Here is a 20571-nt window from a genome sequence, read left to right on the forward strand (position 1 = left end):
GCGACTCGTGGAGCAAGTGGGCTTGGTTTTACACCCACGCAGATAGCCCTCTACTAAAGATCTCCAGATTACAATTAAACTCCCATTTGAGGCCCGGTGACCTGAGCGTTATGTCTGTATCGATCCCCGTGGAGCTAGTTGTCATTGTGAAAGAGGACCTACGCAAGTTCAGAAGTGGTGTGCTAGTGTTTGAATAAGACATATGGCCAAATATGTCTATGCCAGATTAGCTCTTTGTGCTTTTAGAGTGAATGTCATTAGATTAAGTTCTTATGCTGGCGTTCTAGCTAATTTTACTAAGTGTTTATTTAATTTGTTCACCTCCTTTGTTGAAGGTGCGAATGGAGAGAGAAAGGTGCCAATGGGGAGGGAGGAAATGGATGCCTTGCTCTATGACATCAGTGCCACTGACTTCTCTGGGGGAGGCAGGGTAGTCTAGTGGTTAGAGCGTTGGACTAGTAACCGAAAGGTTGCAAGTTCGAATCTCCCAGCTGACAAGGTACAAATCTGTCGTTCTACCTCTGAACAGGCAGTTAACCTAGGCCGTCATTGAAAATAAGAATTTATTCTTAACTGACTTGCCTAGTAAAATAAAGGTAAAAAAAAATATGAGGGACTTCAGCATATTGGCTTTTGGTTGCAGAACATAGAACATCTTCATGTTCTAAATGCTCAACAAGGAATCCCTTCCATCAGCTAGTTTCATTGAGCGATCAGGGTTAATCTTTATGAGAGAAGGGCTCTAGTTGGTAATCTTTAACCGAGAATTCAAAAGAGGACACTGACTTGGAGACCGTTGGTTGGGGGCCTTATAGGTCACAGTACCCTTTCTGCTCCAGGGAACTAAAAAGTGCTAACCTCACCAATGTGACATGTGAGGATGGGGTAGGGGGGACGTGACCAAGCGTTAGGTAATTAATGGTTGAATATAGTCGGCTTTACTGGAACCTGGACCTATCTTCAATATAAAAACGACTTAAATTGAAAGTTTAGATTTTCATTACACCTTTTGTTCTTTAGAGATGATGCTAATGATTGCTGTGTTGCAACGTGATCCAAGGCGTCTTAAGCAGATGCTATTATTGCAAATAACGTGCATAAAGGTCACATGGATGCTGTCCAAAGATGTCAGATATTATATACTGACACACAGTAGTTTTACTTTCCCTTTTTCCATTGGAGCTTGCCTATATTGTCAGTGATGTATGATAAAATCAATTAAATCATGGCCACTTAGACTTTTGTGGTTTCATTCAGTTTTCCACCACCATGACGCACAAACTGCCAGGTCATGATTTCCACCGAGCTATCCAACTACCGATTGATATGCATTACAGACTATAGCCTAAAGACAAACTTAGTCTATAGAGGTAAATGTATTTTATGGAAGTATAATGGTATTGTCAAAACAATGGTCGTCATGTAGTGAGATGACCCATGGACCATGTTCAAATCAAATCAACGTGTATTGGTCGCGTTATAGCGGGTGCAGCGAAATGCGTATGTTATTAGCTCCTAACAATGCAGTAAAATGTCAAACAGGTTCACAAATAATGAAATATATATCTTTTTTTTTAAACCAGAAAGAACAACAAGAACAACACAGGTGTCCCACATATGTGGGTGTCTTGTTAGGTTTTCCTTTGCGCGCAACTACTTATTGTGGGTTAAAGAAGCTATAGTTGGCACGATGTTCGTGTAGCATCATTGGTTCCTATATAGTTGCAAGTCCACGTGCCTTGAATATGTCTTTTTCACTGACGTCTTGCTCGTGTTTATCTCGAGGGTCGTCTAGATCATGATTGCATAGATAATGTGTTTACAATGTGTACTTGTAAAATGGCAGTTGCAGATAATCGGTTTACAATGGTTTAACGTTGTGCAAAGTTGACATCTGCATGTAATAGCTTCGTTCACTGCATCTCCTGCTGTACAAAGTCCTCTTACACCGTTTATTTTCATGTTCTTGTAACGTTAGAACATGTTGTTAGTGAGGTTGTGTGCCATATGCCTTTATCTATATCTCAACATTTCACGGATGGGTCATTTAGAATAGAAACAATATATTTAATCGACTCAAAAAGTATTTGGTGTTTGCAGATGTACAGACCGAGATGCATGGGAGAAGCATAATTAGCAATGTGGGTGTAGGCTCACTGAGGGCCTATGAATGACTATCTTAATATTATCAGTGAGCTCTCGAGGTCCTCTGAAGTCAACATTTTCTATTTTACTAGAACATCTTCTATTTTACACGCCTAGAGGTTAACAGTTATAGTATGAAATACAATATCTTTCAATATCCCATGAACCTCCAGGTCGTGTTAGAATTAATAGCGCTAATCTACATTAATTGACATAGCCTAAAACGCCATTTGTTGGTTTGTGTGTCGCACCAGTTGTTCCACAAACAGCAATATTGAAAATAATAACAAAGAGAGCCCGTAGTGATGGGCTTGATAGTATATTGGGATTCCTGGGGAGAGAGAAAAAGCGGAGGGTAAATTGGGAGCAGCTAGAGTAAGCAATCCTTTCACACGGTCATAAATCAGGAGCACATGCATCTTCTTTTTACACCTAGCCATCAGATCCATTCACGGCTCACCCCACACCGCGAGTCCCCCGCTCCCCTCTCTTAACATTTGATGCACCGCACTTTACGCAATGAGTAAACTTTTAAATAGGGGTGTGGGAGCCCAGATATTAATGCTTGACAGAGAAGTAGAACGAAGAAGAAGGGGGACAGTCAGTGAGAGGTAAAGAAATGCACTGAGAGGGAGAAAATGGAGAGAGGGTGAGGGAAAAGAGAGTGAGGGCAGCGAGTCACCCTTTAGCCCTCCTCGGTTACCTATTCGAAGGCATCTGTCTTCGGCTGTTCGAAAACACAAAAGTTTGCGAGCTCAGGCACACCCAAAGATGGGTCACACAACGGATAATTAATGACTTGTCTACAGAGGAGCATAGGACACTGGGAAGAGCCCAAGCATCCGGCGTCAGTAGATGCCTGAAAACCTTACCTGACTTCCAGCACTTCTCTGGGTCTCACGAGCCAAGCTTGGCCAGCGTTTGAGGGATTATCTATTGTAGACGCGCTTGGAATATATCGGTTTTTTGCTTTTTGGTGACCTTGGATGCGTTGTGCGTAATTTGGTAATGATATCTCTCCACTAAACAAAACAAAAAAGAGAATCTACATGGCGGCTTTAGAATGCTATATATCCTCAACAGCGAGCAGGACGGACTGCTCACAACACATGCGCGCGCGCACCCATCAACACGAGCGGGTCTTCCGAGCCCGAGCACTCCCGAACACGGAGCCCCCCTTTGCACTTCCGAACTCTTCGAACCCTGCATGCGATTCCTTCGGGCTTAGCAGTCAGCAGCAGGCGATAGATTCCACCTCTACCCTCTGCCTCTTTTTTCCGCCTATAGCTGCTTGCATGGAGCGGGGTGGATTGACAAGGTGAACTACTGAACCAGTGGACTGACAGGACACACAGGGTGGAGAAGGCAAAGGGGTTCTTCTGTCCAATAGGGATCTGACTGCACGGCTGCGAGGCCGACACGCGGGCCATATGGCGATTACAACCTGCGGGCTTCTGCAGGGGTGAACGTGGTCAACCTCATTCCGATACTGCCATTTTCTTGTCAGAGTTAAATTCATTTTTAGGCTGGGGATGGTTGGCGGATAGCGGATAGTATGTTATTCACGAATGAAATAGGCTTGCATCATAGCAGAGGGCTAGTAAGGGGATATGAAAATAAATTACCTCTATCTTGATGTGTTTAAAAGCTCTCACCCTGTGATTGTTTTTATTGCACTAACGTTTGTAAATGTAGATTATTACGTTTTAGAATTTGTGACTAAGTCGGATGCACTTGGCTTTGTTTCTTGGCCGATCCTTTTGTGCGTCTGAGTGCTATCTGCCTACGCTCAGACAACACAAAGAAACACACACAGACAAACACACACAAACACACACACGCACACAGTGACAGAGAGAAATAAATAGAGAGAGAGGGATAGATAGATAGAAAGAAAGGGGGAGAGAGAAGGAGATAGAATGTAGGGAGAGGGAGGGAGAGATACCCACACGAATAGTGGGAAATTCAATTATGCTGATGCAAATGTACCACGATAGTATCCGAGTTATTTTTAGTCCTGCATGAAAAACCTTGCCTTTCTTCTGAACATTTCCGGCTTAGTACTCTTATCGCTCTCCTGCAAGCTCTTCAGCCGGGTGAATATTCTCCTTGCAGCCTCTGGATACGGTTTCACCGGTCATTTTTCATGCGCCTTTGAATTGCTACTCTTGCAGATCATTATAAATTAGCGCGGGGCTTCATATTGATTTATTTCCGAAGGGGTAATCATTCCTGCATTACTGAAGGCCGGGGAAATACCTACCTGGCCAACCAATACCTACCTGGCCCTCTGAACAGAATTAGGAGTTTGAAATAGACTACTCACAAGGATGATAATAATAATAATAGTAGAAGTAATATAACTTGGGGGAAATAACAGCTATTCTTCTCAAGTTTAAGACTCAAGTTTAAGACTAAACTGACCACTAGATGTATATTTTATCTGTATTTTCACCTGCTTTTAATAGATGGTTTGGGGAGCTAAATTATTGTGTAGCTTTTGGGCAAGTCATTCAGTAACATTATATCGAAATTGTATTAGGCTACTCGTAAGCTATTATGTTACATTTCTGCTTAATATTATGGCTAAGGGTGGTCAATGTGACTGAAATAAAGAGGATACATATTACGCTTATGTTTTACAGGCATTTGGATAAGTGCAAGATATGTTAGATGGTTAGATTTCCATTGCGTAAAAGTTAACCTAATGCTTTCGATATTTGTTTACAGTGGAAAAAAATAGCAAATATAGAGTTAAGTTAGATCGAGGTAAGGACAGGCTTTAGATGGAACAATTATCTCTTGCTTGTATATATTAAAACAATCCCATGGCGCTTTGTGGACCCTCTTGTCCAGGCTTTTATTTGGTGGATACATGTGTTACTTATTTACGCGTGAATTAATTATTAATAGTACGTCTTTTGTTCTTTGTCCACAGGAAAAGTATCGTGTTCTAGTGAATCTTTTATCGCCTGCAGTGTTATGTACCATGCATGCTATTTTACATACAGGTTCCATTATTGTTTTTATAGTACAATGAGTGTAGTAAGCAGTGTGGTAGTCCATTTATAATTGTTAAAACAAAGTGCAACAATCGAATTTAAGCTACCTCCAAAACACTAGTATGTAAACATAAAAACGGATGGAAATACAATTATCTCGAGATTTTTGCTGTAGCACTACAAAACTAATAGTTAGATGTAAGCGAGAGAATATTCCGGAGAAAAGGGGCTATGCTTATGAATGGTGTATTCTTGGAGGGTCGCGCCTTTTTGTGAGAGAAGGGCTCAATATGGCTGCCATATATTTGTATTGTTCCCAACGCTGTTGAGCGGGAAGATGCGCTCTTGCTGCCTCGTCTCTTATGGGTGGGATTCTAACGACCTTGTCTGGGACACAAATGATAAACAATAATCCGACACACTTACTGTATACACACATAGAGCCCTATAAAGATAAACATATACAATCTGGACGCCATGAATCAGTTGCAGGTTGTTGAAAGGTTTTGAAGTGCAGTAGCCTATCCTATAGAATCGAACCCAAGAGCCATTCAAACAAAGGGCCCACTTTCAGCTTTCAACCTCTAGTTAAGGCAGGGAGGGTCATATAGAACATTTGCAATAGTATTATACTGATGCTATTATAGAAGCCTCATAACCCACTGTTGCTACCATTACATGTTACTTACAAGTGTTACTGCTAATCTATTTGTAGCCTATTTACATGTATTAGAGCTGTGCGTAATGTTAATAGTTCGTTTTTTACTTATGATGATGATGATGCACAATTGTTTCCACCCAGAATCTGAGCACCCAGCCTAGCTACCCATCTGACTGGCATTTGGAATAATTTTTCCCAACACTGGGCTGTCATTGAAATCAGACATGAGGCGGTTTCAGTGAGCAACCGTGATCTCTTACACGCACAATGTCCCCTTCTCATCGCCCCCTGAGCATCCACCGAAATGAGCTGGAATATTGTTTTTGACACAGCGCCCGACAACAAGTAGCGCCGCTGGAATAGACATTTTGAAAAGTGCTGCCCCTCGCTGCTATGCCCATTAATATTTGATGGGAGCCACAGAGTTGTTCTAATTTTGTTACACAAAGGTTTACGCTAGCGAGGCGAAGGGGAGGATTGTGGAAGGAGCCAGCCATGGTAATGACATTTATAAGCTGCTTTTGTATTCATGAATACAAAAAAGAAGCACTCTATCATAAATGTGTATTATTATCATTATTGTTATTATCAGGCCTATTATCATTATCCGACAACATACTGATTTCATTATTATATGTAATGTCATACTTTTTCAATCCAAAATGTGAGTAAAGCATTTTTAAATGGAAAACTGTTGCAGTCTTTGTCTGTCTTTGTAGTTTTCTCTTTCAGTAGCATCAATGCAGCATACACATATTTTATATCCACACCAAAATAACGTTAACGCGTCATATACGACATTGACTACGGTTAGCCCAGAAAATAACATATGCCCCCCCCCCCCCCCCCCCCGAAAAGAATGCCACCACAACCAATAAAAATGATGCCTGTGCTATTCTCACAACCTGCAGCAGACATTCGATGGCATAATGGACACAATAGTACACCAAATAATAATAAAATACTATATTCTGTTTGCTAAACACCACCATACTGACTGACACAAGTTATCGAATGTTGCATCATTTCATGGTCGAACAAAATCCACAGAAAATGTATCGAAAAAATATGTCGGAAAATATTCTAAAAATGAATCCTTCAGTCCCTTTAGCTATGCTCTCACGCCACCCCTCTATACAACACATCCCATCTAGCTGAATTATAGCCTACTCTTCTCCTACTAAGTTTGAATTCCAATTAAGTTGTCTATCTATCTTGTCCAGAAAAACGTCTGGAGCTCAGGTATTACACCCCTGGCTATGACTAGGCCTATGCTGGCGAGCTCCGGCGCTTTTATGAGATTCATATGGCGACGAGGCGTTCCCGTTTTGCCAAATTTAAACAAATCTTCCCTTAATTGGTAATCGCATATGCAGTAACTCAAGACCTCCAGCTACTTAGCCTTCATATTAGTTGCTGATCCATTGCCGTAAATCGCCCGCGATAATCAACTGCGGGGGGGAGAGAGGAGTGTGAAAAAGGCAAACGCTTTTCTCGACCGTCGAGAGACAAGAAGCACCGAAAAGCCAGAGTGAGAAACGAAGATCCAGGAATCTCTTCCTCATTCCCGTTTATCATCACTCGCCAATCATTTTCCCCGAGAAATGATTTATCGTGGAGACGGCCATAAACAACAGAACTGCCTTACAAACACACAATGGCAGCCCGCTGCCGCTGACACACATATCACTATAAATCAAGCGAAGTAGCTGGCTGAAAAGAAGAGAGAGGGAGAGAGAGACATGCAGACATGAGGAAGACTGAGATGGGATGGGGGACGGATGAGAATAGTAATACGGCTGCTTTTAAAATATATACATCGCTATCATTGCATTGCAACACAGTGCAGTACTATGACATGTAAAGGCTACTATTGTTCATGTAACCAAGGCTGAAGTCAAACGATGGGATGATGGGTGCAACCACATGCATGATGTCAAAGTACGGCAAGATTAGTATTTTTGACATATTTACCACAATATTACAAACAGCATATAATTCATTGACTCGGGTAAGCCAACGGCGCAGCAATGCACTTGCGTGGAAGTGGCGTCCCCGTTTCCGCTATACTCACAATGTCCACACGACGAGAGACTCCCGTCCAAATTTGTTTTATTGCAGCCTCTGTGTGTCTCTCCCCTCTCTTTTTTTTCCTCCGCTATAGGGCTTGTTTTTAAAAGGACAGTTGAATTTCACGTCAGACACAAGGAGACCATGTCTGCGATATTCCTGACGAATACATATCTATTCTGCAACCTCTGCATTAATTATTTAATGAATCACGTGACCAGGAGGGGATGGGGTACCTCTCCTTGCACGCTCCCCGGACCACTCTGACCCAACACTCCAGAGTCCACGTTCTAACTTAAATCTTTTACAGAAATATACAATAAAGACTAGCCTATAGGCCTGCACCGTTTACTCTACAGCTCTTTGTGAAAGGGAGAAATACGTCTTATGCTATGTGTGTGCTATGTAGGCTACTGAAAGAAGTTGTGGTAAGTGGCCATATGAGAGGGATGACATGATACGAATAGAGGAGAATAGTGAAACTCTTGGGTGCGTTCGTTTGGTCTTTATTCCTTACCACCTCTGTTTATGTATTTCGAGATAAGGGTGTTTTTATTTCGATTAAAAACAAGCCATCCTTATTTAGATATAGATTTATGCACAGAAGGCGTACACTAAAAGCCAATGTTGTAATAACTTGTTTGCTTGGTCTATTGTTGATTTTATTGATGTCATGTTATTCGTTGAAGCCCTTGTTGGTTTGCACAAATCTTTTGTTTACACAATAATTAAATACATCGTTGGCCATTCTGGAAGAAATGAAATCGATGAATACGCTCTTTCACCCACAGTCAATTTCATAATAACACTATCGTTACTGATGGTGATTCAATACCGCAAAATTGCTAAAAGATCAAAGAAAACAACTACCTTTTTGTGGTATCCTTATTTTCGAATGACTTCGATAGGAGTTGTGAAGTGATGGCACACATAGCTGCGCCAACGAGATCTCTAAATAGCAGGCATCTAATTATTAACAAGTTTGGTGGAAGCCCGTGGCACGAGGGTGATTAATTTTTACAGGGACCATTATGGAGCGAATAAAAGACAGGTAGCACGCGGCAGAAAGGAGAGAGTTGTATGGGGAGAGACCCTGCCGCAAGCACTTAGCAACAACGGTACCAATCCTTTGGTGTGCTCTGCCATTGCACTCACTCAGAACAATAGACCTGGGGCTGTGTCTAACAAACCCATGCAGCTATGTCTAAAGGAGAATCCTGAAGGTCAAACAATAGCAGGACTTGGTGCTGTGCCTTCGAGTCCCAGAGAACAACAGAACACTGAAGCTGCTTCCCTTTTCCCCAGGAATATCGTAAACATGAAATTAAACAGCTTGAAGGGAAAACGGCACAAACGGGTTTGATATCAAATGTAATTGCCCAGAACTATTTAGGAAAGAAATCAACGCTGTGTAGATAAGCTATTTTGCAGCTATAACTTTGCCCAGCAGGTTCTTTGAAATATTTGCGGTCGGGGGAAATGTGAACAATGCAGGCAATATAGGCCTACATGCGGATGGCAGAGTAGAACAATACAATTGTGCATATCAGATCAATCGTTATTGTATCATTATTGGAGATTTGCTCTCTTCGATAAAAGAATAGGGGAGACACAAAGGGACGACTGGGAAACATAGAAATCCAAAACTGACAACACATTTCAAGGAGTTCCAAAAGATTTCACACATAATTTAAACCAAATATTTGCAGGGGTGATAGCACTATTAATGATGGCTATAAATTATACTGATCACAGTAGGCCCACACAATCCCAACCAAGATTACCACAATAAGAACAACAAACGAATACTACAAAAAAACAATTGCACCATATTGTGTAGCCTAATTGTTATAATAATATTGATATCAACAACAACACCAATAGCTTAATAAGAATAATAGTGATGATTATATAGGCCTAATAATAGCCTAATAATAGGGGGGGGGGGATACATTGCAAGAAAAGGTCTAAGAAAAGTCCGTGATCGATGGGAACACCCAAAAGCCTTATCCTTGTAAATTATTAACCTAATCACTCTAGAATTGAATAAAACTGCACATAAAAACTGAAGTGTCCATAAAAAAAGCAATTGAAATACTGTGTAAATAAAGAATTGCCTATATGTGGGTTACTATTGCTTACAGAAGACATCATAATAATAATCATCATCATCATCATAGTATTAAATAGTCAATCAAAATAAATCTACAAAAATATCAAACAGCAGTCCATGAAAATCAAAGCTGAAGTTTGGCTATGTAAACACAACGTTTTGCTAAAGGCTAGGTTTATATGGGGAAGCAGAGATTGATTTACGAAGCCCAACATCCCGGCCTTTATTGGGGATCGTAAATCTGACAGAGCCGGCAGGACACACACAATCTTTTTTCAAATATATTCTGAGAAGGACATGGGACTCCATAGGACAGCATCCAGCCAGTATGTAACATAACCTGGCATTATACTATAGTTATTTTAGGTATGTTTCAATCAATACTGTATGCTTCTGAAAACTATTCTAAATCTATGGAAGCCAGTCTGAAATATGATAAAACATGAAGGTAGGCCTACATGATGAACGGTATCAAGGTATTGGCGTTGCGATCATAATTATAAAGATGAATTATGGATGCTGTTAGTGTATGTACTGTAGCCTTTGTCTGTCTGTCTGTCTGTCTGTCTGTCTGTCTGTCTGTCTGTCTGTCTGTCTGTCTGTCTGTCTGTCTGTCTGTCTGTCTGTCTGTCTGTCTGTCTGTCATTATTTGTGCTATTATCATTAGCAGTATAATTAAAGTAGCAGTAGTAGGCTATAATGATTTCAGTATTCTTAAAGTAGTAGTAGCTAGTAGTAGTAGTAGCAGCTAGTAGTAGCAGTAGTAGGCTGTAATAATATCAGTATTCTTAAAGTAGTAACAGCTAGTAGTAGTAGTAGTAGCTAGTAGTAGTAGCAGCTAGTAGTAGCAGTAGTAGGCTGTAATAATATCAGTATTCTTAAAGTAGTAACAGCTAGTAGTAGTAGTAGTAGCTAGTAGTAGTAGCAGCTAGTAGTAGCAGTAGTAGGCTGTAATAATATCAGTATTCTTAAAGTAGTAACAGCTAGTAGTAGTAGTAGTAGCTAGTAGTAGTAGCAGCTAGTAGTAGCAGTAGTAGGCTGTAATAATATCAGTATTCTTAAAGTAGTAACAGCTAGTAGTAGTAGTAGTAGCTAGTAGTAGTAGCAGCTAGTAGTAGCAGTAGTAGCTGGTAGTAGTAGCAGTAGCAGGCTCTAATAATAATAGTAGTTGTAGGCTAAGTAATAGAGGAGTAAAGAGGCCAGCTAGAAGTATGCTATAGATAGGAGCAGTGATATTATTCATTGCATTATCCATTATTATCATGCATTACTACCCTTGAAACCAAAACTTATTCGCTAAAATGGTAAGATGGAGCTTTACTTTTATTTTCACATTCCGCATTTCATGATTATATGATGAAACAGCATCATATTGAGCCACACATTCAGTAATAGCCCATGGGTCCACAATGAAAAGGGACAAGACTCCAAAGAGAACAACCACTATTCTAGGTAGCTTGTGCAAGTTAACATTTGTGCACAATGAATGTAAGCTGAGGCATTAGTGTTCACAAAACAACACCCTACACATATAATACAGTAAAACGTTATACTGTACTATGTATTAGTGGACAGTGGGTTAGAAGGGGGGGTCGTTGCTGGCAGCAGTAACAATGGTGCTTTGCATTACTTAATGTCTCCTTTAAAAAAAACGCTTCCAGCTTTTGCACACAAAGTGCGCGTGCGTTAGCTATATATCTATGTGACTACATTGCGCTGACCTCCGCTCCATGGCTGTCCACAATAATAATTCAGCAATGCGCGGAGGCTATTTGTTTCGCAATTAGCGGTGTGATCTGAAACAGGCACCACACCACCGCAGCTCTCCGGGCCAAGCGGCAGAGGCTTCCAACAAATCTTGGAGGCGTTTTAGGGCCAAGGAGAGAGGGAGCGGGGCTGGAGAGGGACTGAGGGAGCATGATACAATGCAAGGCGTTGGCATACCATATAGTAGTCGTATCTGGGGGAAGAGGGAGGGGGGGTATAAAGCCCCACGACTTCCTGTGTAAAGCTGAAGCTGCTGAAATGTACAGTCTCACTCATAGCGAGGCCTATCAAGGAGATGTGAGACACAACTCAAACATCTCCGAAAGCATCCAGAGGCTTAGCCTATATATTTGTGAATCTGAGGGGAACGAGAAAGAAAAAAATGATCCATGCAGCTAGATAGCTCTGGTGAAGGGCACCGCTGTCTGTTTTCTTAAGGCCCTGTTTGGTTTACGTGGGTGTCTGAGACGAGATAGCACCGTGCCCCGAGTTTACAGTGACCTGGCCGCGGTGTTATGACTAACTCGCCCGGGGTCTTTGTTGGAAATGTAACATAGAGCGGTGTCCAGTCTGCGAGGGGTCAAGGGGTACCAAGGGTCAGTCTGTGACTGTCCCCTGGTTGAACTCGCGCTCGGCCAGGCCATTCTGTTGTCAATTCCACCCATCGATTTTTTTCTTCTCTCTGCCTCTCTCTTCGATACCAGTCCCTATATTTTTACAATGTGTTTCGGTTACTTTAACACGCATCATGACACACAGGCCCGCAGAGGGAGCAGAAGCCATAGCAAAACCTTTGGACTTTTTTATATATATCCACAGAGATTGATTTGAATGAGTCAACCAGCAGTGAATGCACTTCTGAGGCATGCTCATCTAAGCAATCTACTAAATGCAATAGCGCTGCAGAGATGTGCTACAAGTCGTTTATTTCGAAGTAAATTATTATTTTTTAGCACTCGGTATCCCCCCATGAATCGTTCTTTTGGTTTGACCAATTGATCCTCTAATTACTCATAGCCAGGCCTCTGTTGCATTTACGCACCTGTATACAAACGATAGGACTTACCCTTCATATTCAAATTCAAATCTAACTGCAGGTAACACTAAAAAAGTATATTCAATTCGAAAATATATAAATAGGCCAATTATAGGACAGTATTCTAATAATGTAAATATCCTAACCCTGGAAGTATGCAGTGTCAAGCTTTGAAGACATGGATGCTGTCCATTCCAAAAGGCCAACATTATGCATGAGGGTGTAGGCCTATTGCAAAGCCTACGCACCCATATCCATATATATAATGTACTAAAACCATAGGCCCATTGAAATAAAAAACAAATAGAGAGAGCAAGAGAGGAAGAGGGTGAGCGAGAGAGACGTCTGACATGTTAATACCATTTCAGAGGGGATGCTTGGAGCCCAAGAGAAGTAAACAGTTGCACAAATTCTCAGGAAAACGCAACTTAATTTCTACCCTCCACTCCGATCATGGATACACAACAGCATGGCTCCAAAAGCCCCCACACTATATCAAAGCGACCATAAAACCTACCTAGCCTTCCCCCTGACCACAACAAATGCGCGCCTGTTACCCGGCTGTGAAAGCAAGGGCTATGAAGCAATAAAACTCCAACCAAAGCAAACCAACGAAACAAAAGTCATTACCTTCGTCGCTGCCATCCTCGGTAATGCGAAGATTCTCAATGTCGTTGGGATTCTATGGGGATTTTCTTCAAGAAAAAAGTTTTCTTGTGGCAAGACTTGGTCAAAAAGAAGGTGGTGGGTTGAGAAGGGGGGGGGTATCTTCAAGTGTCTTCCAAGACTCCTCTCCCCTCCTAGCAGAAGGTCCGTGCAGTTGTGCTGCTGAATGACAATAGAGGAAAAGAAGTGTTTAAAGAGAAGAAGTGATTAATGATTTTTCTGTATAATTTTCACATTTTTCTTGGCTCTGTCCGCAAATAATGGTGGTGAACTTTTGGGGCCCCTTAGAAATCTGTTCACTCCTATTCACCCTCCGAAAGCAGAAGTTAAAACATAAAAATAAAGGATAAGAATAGAATTCTAAGGTGCATATTGTATGTGATGTCACGCGCAAATTCATTTATTTTACTATGCAAGTGCTTTGGGGGCTTTTTGTGTGAAGACACATGTGCGTGGGGACCAATGTATCTATTCAAATAAACGACGTTTGAACTGTTGTGAATATAACAACATTTGGACATAATATCACATGCCATCTGAGAAGTATAGAGACATTGCCTAAGGCCCCACATGCAAATCAATGGCTCAATGTGCGTGAGCTATAGTGCCTACCATCAGTTTCACGCGAAAACACATTTTAGAACATAAAAAAGAGCGCATTCAAAAATACTATGAACGAATTCGATAGTAGGCCTATCACATTGTATGTCTTTCAATGGTACCATGTGTGTATCTTTGTCTGGATTTGCTTCAACGTCTTGAGGCATAGCATAGGCCTGTAGGACGCTGGGGGTTTTCAAAAGGCATTTCATAAATATATGGTGAGAAATAGAATCACATCAAGTGATTGGAGGAGGCTATATGGCACAAGGGCTTACATCTACCAGCAAGTAATAGAAAATATTCTCTGTTCCACAGAATGCGAGCAGACCAATTTGAGGCCACACTTTTGTTTAAAAGTTCAACACCCAAACGGAATGTTATTTTCTTCTGCTCTATATTTTCGATACCTGCTCTAAGAGAAGAAAATGAAAATTAATACAAGAGCCGCGCCTTACAAAAGAAGCCATTTGTCTTCTTGATTATCTATTTGGTTGTCAGGGTTTGAGCTATGGCACCGACCCGCTCCTTTGTAATTTAAAAAAATACACAGCGAGCTAGCAAACACCGAGAAACTGTTGTGCAAAAATTAGACTCATTAAAGCATTAAAAGCCCACGAGCCGAGAACCTATTTAGCATTTTTTTTAGAACGAGGATCCATATTTTCAGGCTGTTTTCAGCACCAGTGAGCACCGTTAAATTAACGAGAGAAGAGAGTGAAACGAAGGGGTTTGTGATTTAAAACGAGATTACAAGGCATAATGTACCAGGATCACTCATGACCATAAGATATAAATCACCACGGAGATGTTCAGTGATTTTTTTAAAAGACAGGCTAGAAAGAAAGGCAAACGAAAACCCACCATGGGAGGACGAAATTAAATTAAATTGATTTTTTTTTTTTTTTTTTACACATCCCTTGCTATTAAAGGAGCTGGTCTGAAGAGAGCGACTTATCTCAGTATCTTTTGGACCCATAGCATTGGGGAAACAGCGGCAGGGAGAAAGGAGGACACAAAGAGGATAGATGGATGCTTTTTCAGCCATTTATTACATTTCTATAGCTATTTACAAATAATAGGTAGACACTGAGGAGTAAGAGCAGAAAAAGAGCAACATTCAAATATGGAGGAAGAAAAAACAAAAATGTCGACATTATCAGCGACAGGACTGATCTTTGGAATGTAAAGAAAAAGAACACATAGAAATAAAATACCCAAAACGGCACATGGTGAGAAGAAAGCGAGAGAGAGAGAGAGAGGGCGAAAGAAAGAGGGAGTGTGTGCGCATGTTTGTGCCAAGAAAGGATACCAGACAGAGAAAGATAAAATATCAAATAAATGTGTATTCAGTCATGCAATATACGCACCTTTTTCTCTTTACAACCCTGGCCAACAAAATTGCTTAAATTACATTTCACTTACAAGAAATGAATATGTTCGTATTGCAGATACTTGCCACACAATTCAAATGAGCTCAACCTGTCACTTCATAACACAAGGCAAGAAAATAATGAACATAAGTACAACTGAGGTAATTATAATAGCTAGGTAGTACATTGTAGTGCTGTGTTTATAATGCTTAGGTAGGTTTGCACCAGATTTTGGTTCATATATGTAAGTATTCTATAAGTCCAGCTCTATCATTCCACTGCGACGACTGTCCTTTGTTAATACCGTGATTTACCATCTTTTGTTCAAATGCACCCTGTCTTTGCTAGAAACAAAGAAGGAAAAACGAGTCCCTGTATAAATGAACTAGCAACGGACCTCACAATCGTTGTCAGTCTTAATATATAAACATAGAATATAACTGAGATTCAGCTATATTTTCTCTTACAAAAAACTTCATGTTCGGAGAACATATTCGGTGTATTTTTTAGTATTGAGGAGAGGAAAAAGGAGTAAGAAAACGGCTCTTGACGAAACAAGAGGGCTCATTTATTAAACACAACGTTGGACGTCGAGGTAATGGGCAGGCCCACGGTTCATCCTTTGTACTGCAGAGTAAACATGACAAATGGGGCCGAGTTTGGCATGATTAAAGATGAAACACGGATCCATCTTCACCAAATCTGAAAAGTATCTGCCGCCTTCTGTTCTAATGGAGGGGGAGAGAGAAAGAGAGAGAGAGAGAGAGAGAGAGATAGAGAGAGTAGGAGAGGGGCACGGGATAAAAAAGGGAACTGGATCAGGTTGTGAACACATCATTGGAAGTGTTTGTGTTTGAATCGTCTCCCCTTCTACATTTTTTGAGATACACATTTACTCTTTTTCGTTTTTTACTCCCCCTTCTCTTTCCCCCCCACATGTTCTATCCCTGTAATTGAATTAAAGAGGGGAGGTAAAAACATGGGGGAATCCATGTATCCCACTCCAGAAACGGAGGTTTCAAAGTGCATGGTGGGTGGGTGGTGGATGGTTAGGGGAGGGTGGAGGCTATAGGCTCGGTGGAGGCCCGCTGGTTCGGTTCTGAGAACTCCCCAACGCGAGCCCGCTGCTTTGCGAGTTTGTGTTGTTGGAGTTATTGTTGGAGCGGATCTTTGTGTTGGGCAGCTTGTGGTCTTTCTTCCATTTCATCCGCCGGTTCTGGAACCAGATTTTGATCTGGCGCTCGGACAGAACCAGGGTGTGGGCGATCTCCACTCTGCGTCTCCGGGTCAGATAGCGATTGTAGTGGAACTCCTTCTCCAGCTCCAGGACTTGCTGTCGCGTGTAGGCTGTCCGCGAGCGCTTGGGCTCACCCACCCCTGTGTAATTTGGATTCACTGTGGGACAGAGAGCTATATATTACAGGCCATCCCCAAAACACACATGTATCGCATTTGTAGGCCGAAACAAATATTATTAAATCACAGCTCAAAGGTTTGTTTTATATTATATTAAATCGGTCCCAGAACGTGTCACAGGGTAGGCCTATATAGACATAACCTTGCTGGATTATGTTATGCAGAATTCTACAAGTAAGCCTACGTCTATGGATGCTCATTGTATTTTCTTTACGTTCACTGTGAATGAGGGGCGCATGAGGGTGTTATTATAGTCTGAATGGGTGCTGGATAATGATTAAACTAATTCAAAACAAGACAAAACACAGTGGATTGTACCCACAAAAAGCCTAATAAAATACAAACTTAATAACCTATCTAAAAGTAAGGCCCTAACTCCTTAATTTTGAATTTCTGGAGTATGGCGCTGGTATTATGCACAGGGCAAAGTCTTTAAACAGTGACTTTACAATAGTCTCATTTGTCGTTGTCTGAATGCATGCCCTAGTTCTCAAAGCACACACTCTAATTATTGCAGAATAGTTGTGTGGGTCCATAATAGAGTTCAACTATTTGCCTTACCATCAGTGTTTTACTGAAGTCTCCATAAATATGAATATTTTGGCTTCCATAAAAGTTTTGCATTAACAATAGAGGCGACAGAGGAAAGTACACGTTTGTACATCCAACCACTTAAAATCAAATTACCAAAGCATAAAACTTAACTTATGGGATAGTCGAGTCGTCATAAAACCAATTTTAGGAGGAAATTAGAAGGGCTAGGTTGCATAGACTTCAAAGGTACTTGGCGAAGAAGTGCAATAAAAATTTATGGTGGATGTAATTATATTGCCCTGCAAACAGCCGATCGTAAATCTAGACCAAGGGTTACTTCACGAGGGGAGAGAGATTTAGCACCGAACACTAAGCTTCCCACCTTAGGTAAACTGATTCAGGCTCACAAAGACGCAGACTAGGGAGAAGTTAGCAGCACTTACCGATGTTTACGTGGACTTTTTTCATCCAGGGGTAAACCACGGGATCCTTGCGAGAGCTGGCCGTGGAAGGGCTTTGGTTGAGGGGATTCTGGCCACAGGCGGGTGGAGGGCTTGGAGTTACGGAGTCGCAATGGTGGCTAGGCTCCGGGACAGGGGTTGAGAGTCCGGCTGGGGGGAGGACGTGACCCCGTGGAGATATCACCACCGTGGGCTGCCCCGGACCCTGGCACGTTGTGTAAGGCGGGTCGGCGCAGCCTGACCGCTGGTTGTAGATCGACTCATTCTGAAAAGCAGGCTCTCGCCTCTGGGCGCTGTAGTAGTCCGGAGAGTGACTGGGTAGGTAGTCATTCTGTGAATATTCCTCGCAGGGTGGAAACTTGGGGTCCACATAGTTTGAGTTGATCAAATAGGAACTCATGGCCATTAATTTCTTTGAATTGCACACAAAATATACTAAAATTTATATCTATCGCTTTACTCGTTTTCCTGTTTCGTAGAACCCTCCTACTTTCTGTCAAATGAACAAAGTTAAGAATCCATGTGACAGCAGGAGCCAATGGCGTGGATCCTGACGATTCCCGGATAAGGAAATAGGATTAGCCATACCCGCACATCATCTGGGCATAGTTTGTGGCATCCGAATGTTGCATACTTTTTTGCACACTAGCACGCTCGCGAAAAGCACGAATCAAAACAATAACAACCTGAAGCAGACACGCCAGAAATACATACCACCGGAGTTTCCAAACGTCTACAGAGCAGATCAACTAACCAACCCCCTCACCTGTCCACTTCGTGATACAGTACATAAACAAGAACCGAGATGCGTCCTAAGCTTGATAGTTAAGCCATATTCACTCACTATTTTTTTTTCTTTTGGCTGGAGCTTTTGAAAACAAGGGCTGGGAAAAGTGATGCCGTGTGCTCGTTCTTGCCAAGCTTTTAAATGCACTCCCCAATAATGGTGAGAGAATGCACTGGCGTGCGCTGCGTGCAGCAGAAGGCTGTCGGAGATGAATCTAGGCTTGTTTAGGATCGATAGAAAATTCATCAACTAATTCAGGTTACAAAGCCTCCTAAATCACAGCTAGACCTTTGCATTAAAGCGAGTTCACCGTCAGTCCCCCCTAAACACCACGTTTATCCTGCACACCAATTTACACACCTACCTTGCATAGTAATTGAGACCACGCGCCCTTGCATTGCCAACCGAATAATAGTTTTGGTCCTTATCAGGGCTCCATTCTCATAACCCATGCAATGTTATCGATGGAATAAGGCTCCATGCATGGTGAGTGATCATGCGATAAAACTCCTTTGTGGTCCAAATTGACTGTTTCTCAATCGAAATGGTGGCACCGTGAATACGCTTTTCAGTGGAAGACAAGCAAATCACAGCACTTGACAGATTAACATGGCAAATAAAACCCATTATAACTTTCGGTTCACCTTTTCCACTGAAATGATCAACAATGAAAAACAATAACAAAGTATCTCACCCCATTAGCCTACATTGGGATAATATATCCTAATGGTACAACACAATTCAAATAAACATCAACTGGCAGTCGTCTGTATCCATCGATGGCTTGTAGTGTATACATCAACTACATACTCCCTTAGATACGAATTTGTGACCGTGAGTCTGTTCACACAAATCCGGATCTACAGGGTATATATAGATGACAGGTATTCTCCGGACAGGTATTGAAAGGGGCTGCTCACCTTGACTGCGTCATGTCAACGTGCTACGCCCAAAGCAGGTTTCCTTCAAGTGTGTCAGCAATGTGCTACAGCACTACATAATGAAAGGTGCTTTGCTCGCAAACATAGCTAGCTCGTGATGTGCAGGGACCAACTTTACAAATTCACATTTGTTTCTTCTATGCATTTATGTTTTGAAAAAGACATCATGACTCACCAAAATATATTGCACAATAGGTGAATGGCATTGTGATTTTGAGTAACCACAAAATATTAGTAAGAGCAAATCAGTGAAAGTAATTGGGTTTAAAAAATATTAATATTCAGGGGAGACTGAAGCTCACACTTCTACAATTAAAAGAGAAGGGGTAGCTCGTTTATAACCGAAGCCAGTAATCTATTTGACAATGCAGAGCGAACAAAAGCCAAGTGAATAAACTTGAGGGTGTGCGGGATGATAAGATAGTCAGCTCCTTATCGACTACTGTACACAATATTGACAAGCAACGATACACATAGTAAGAAAGCTCAAGTGAGTCAAACTTCAGAAAGGTCAACCGATGCTCGAGCCCAGGCTATAATACAACATTTGTTTTTTTATGACAGGTCATTTTTGTTTACAAGTCACCGGCAAACACCACTCAAATGGCAATATCCGGATGTAGGGTATATAAAACAATAAAATATGCACGAAGGAAGAAGTGGCCAACTCCTCTCACATCCTTAAAGCAGCACAGCAGAATTTACGACCTTTTTAACAAGTTTCCCCCTCACAACAAGCTCAGAGTCTCTCATTTCGATTTTAAACGTCCTGGAAAAAAACACATATACTCATTCTGGCTACTCAAGACTCAAACCTTACGAAGAAGCAAGCATATTGACCATATACAAACGGTTAAAATATCATCAGTACTATCAAGGTAAGACCTGTATACGACAGCATTTAGAACCACAATAATCTTCTACAGAGAATACCATTTGATGTCGACTTCATTGTGAGAGCTAAATGTGTGTTAAATGTGTTGTAAACAATACCTAATA

The 20571-nt window shown here is 41.4% G+C and overlaps 2 protein-coding genes across 7 annotated transcripts in view; both read right to left on the reverse strand.

The window, feature by feature from the left end:
- The window catches only part of LOC109893245 (homeobox protein Hox-B3a), a 42253-nt gene that overhangs the window by 11979 nt on the left and 9703 nt on the right, over positions 1-20571 (reverse strand). For 3 of the 6 annotated variants that reach the window (XM_031827224.1, XM_031827222.1, XM_031827223.1), the window contains one exon: positions 13425-13622. The gene's annotated coding sequence lies outside the window, so the exon portion shown is untranslated. Of the gene's footprint in view, positions 1-3017; positions 4475-13424; positions 15064-20571 lie in introns of those variants that run through there. The other 3 variants (XM_031827228.1, XM_031827221.1, XM_031827225.1) reach the window with 2 other exon arrangements.
- Positions 15086-19445, reverse strand: LOC109893243 (homeobox protein Hox-B4a). The gene is made up of 2 exons (XM_020486371.2): positions 17827-19445; positions 15086-16828 (listed from the first exon to the last, which is right to left on the reverse strand). The coding sequence occupies exons 1-2, from the start codon at positions 18248-18250 to the stop codon at positions 16500-16502; spliced, it is 753 nt and encodes a 250-aa protein (XP_020341960.1). The 5' UTR covers positions 18251-19445; the 3' UTR covers positions 15086-16499.

The sequence above is a fragment of the Oncorhynchus kisutch genome, linkage group LG6 (assembly GCF_002021735.2).
Source record: "Oncorhynchus kisutch isolate 150728-3 linkage group LG6, Okis_V2, whole genome shotgun sequence".
NCBI classification, from domain to species: Eukaryota; Metazoa; Chordata; class Actinopteri; order Salmoniformes; family Salmonidae; genus Oncorhynchus; species Oncorhynchus kisutch.

Bases quoted from the DNA above. Each gene is read 5' to 3' on its own strand.
- LOC109893243 (XM_020486371.2), bottom strand. From the start codon at position 18,250: ATGGCCATGAGTTCCTATTTGATCAACTCAAACTATGTGGACCCCAAG. The intron at 16,829-17,826 runs GTAAGTGCTGCT...TCTGTCCCACAG, and splicing joins AAAAGTCCACGTAAACATCG to TGAATCCAAATTACACAGGG.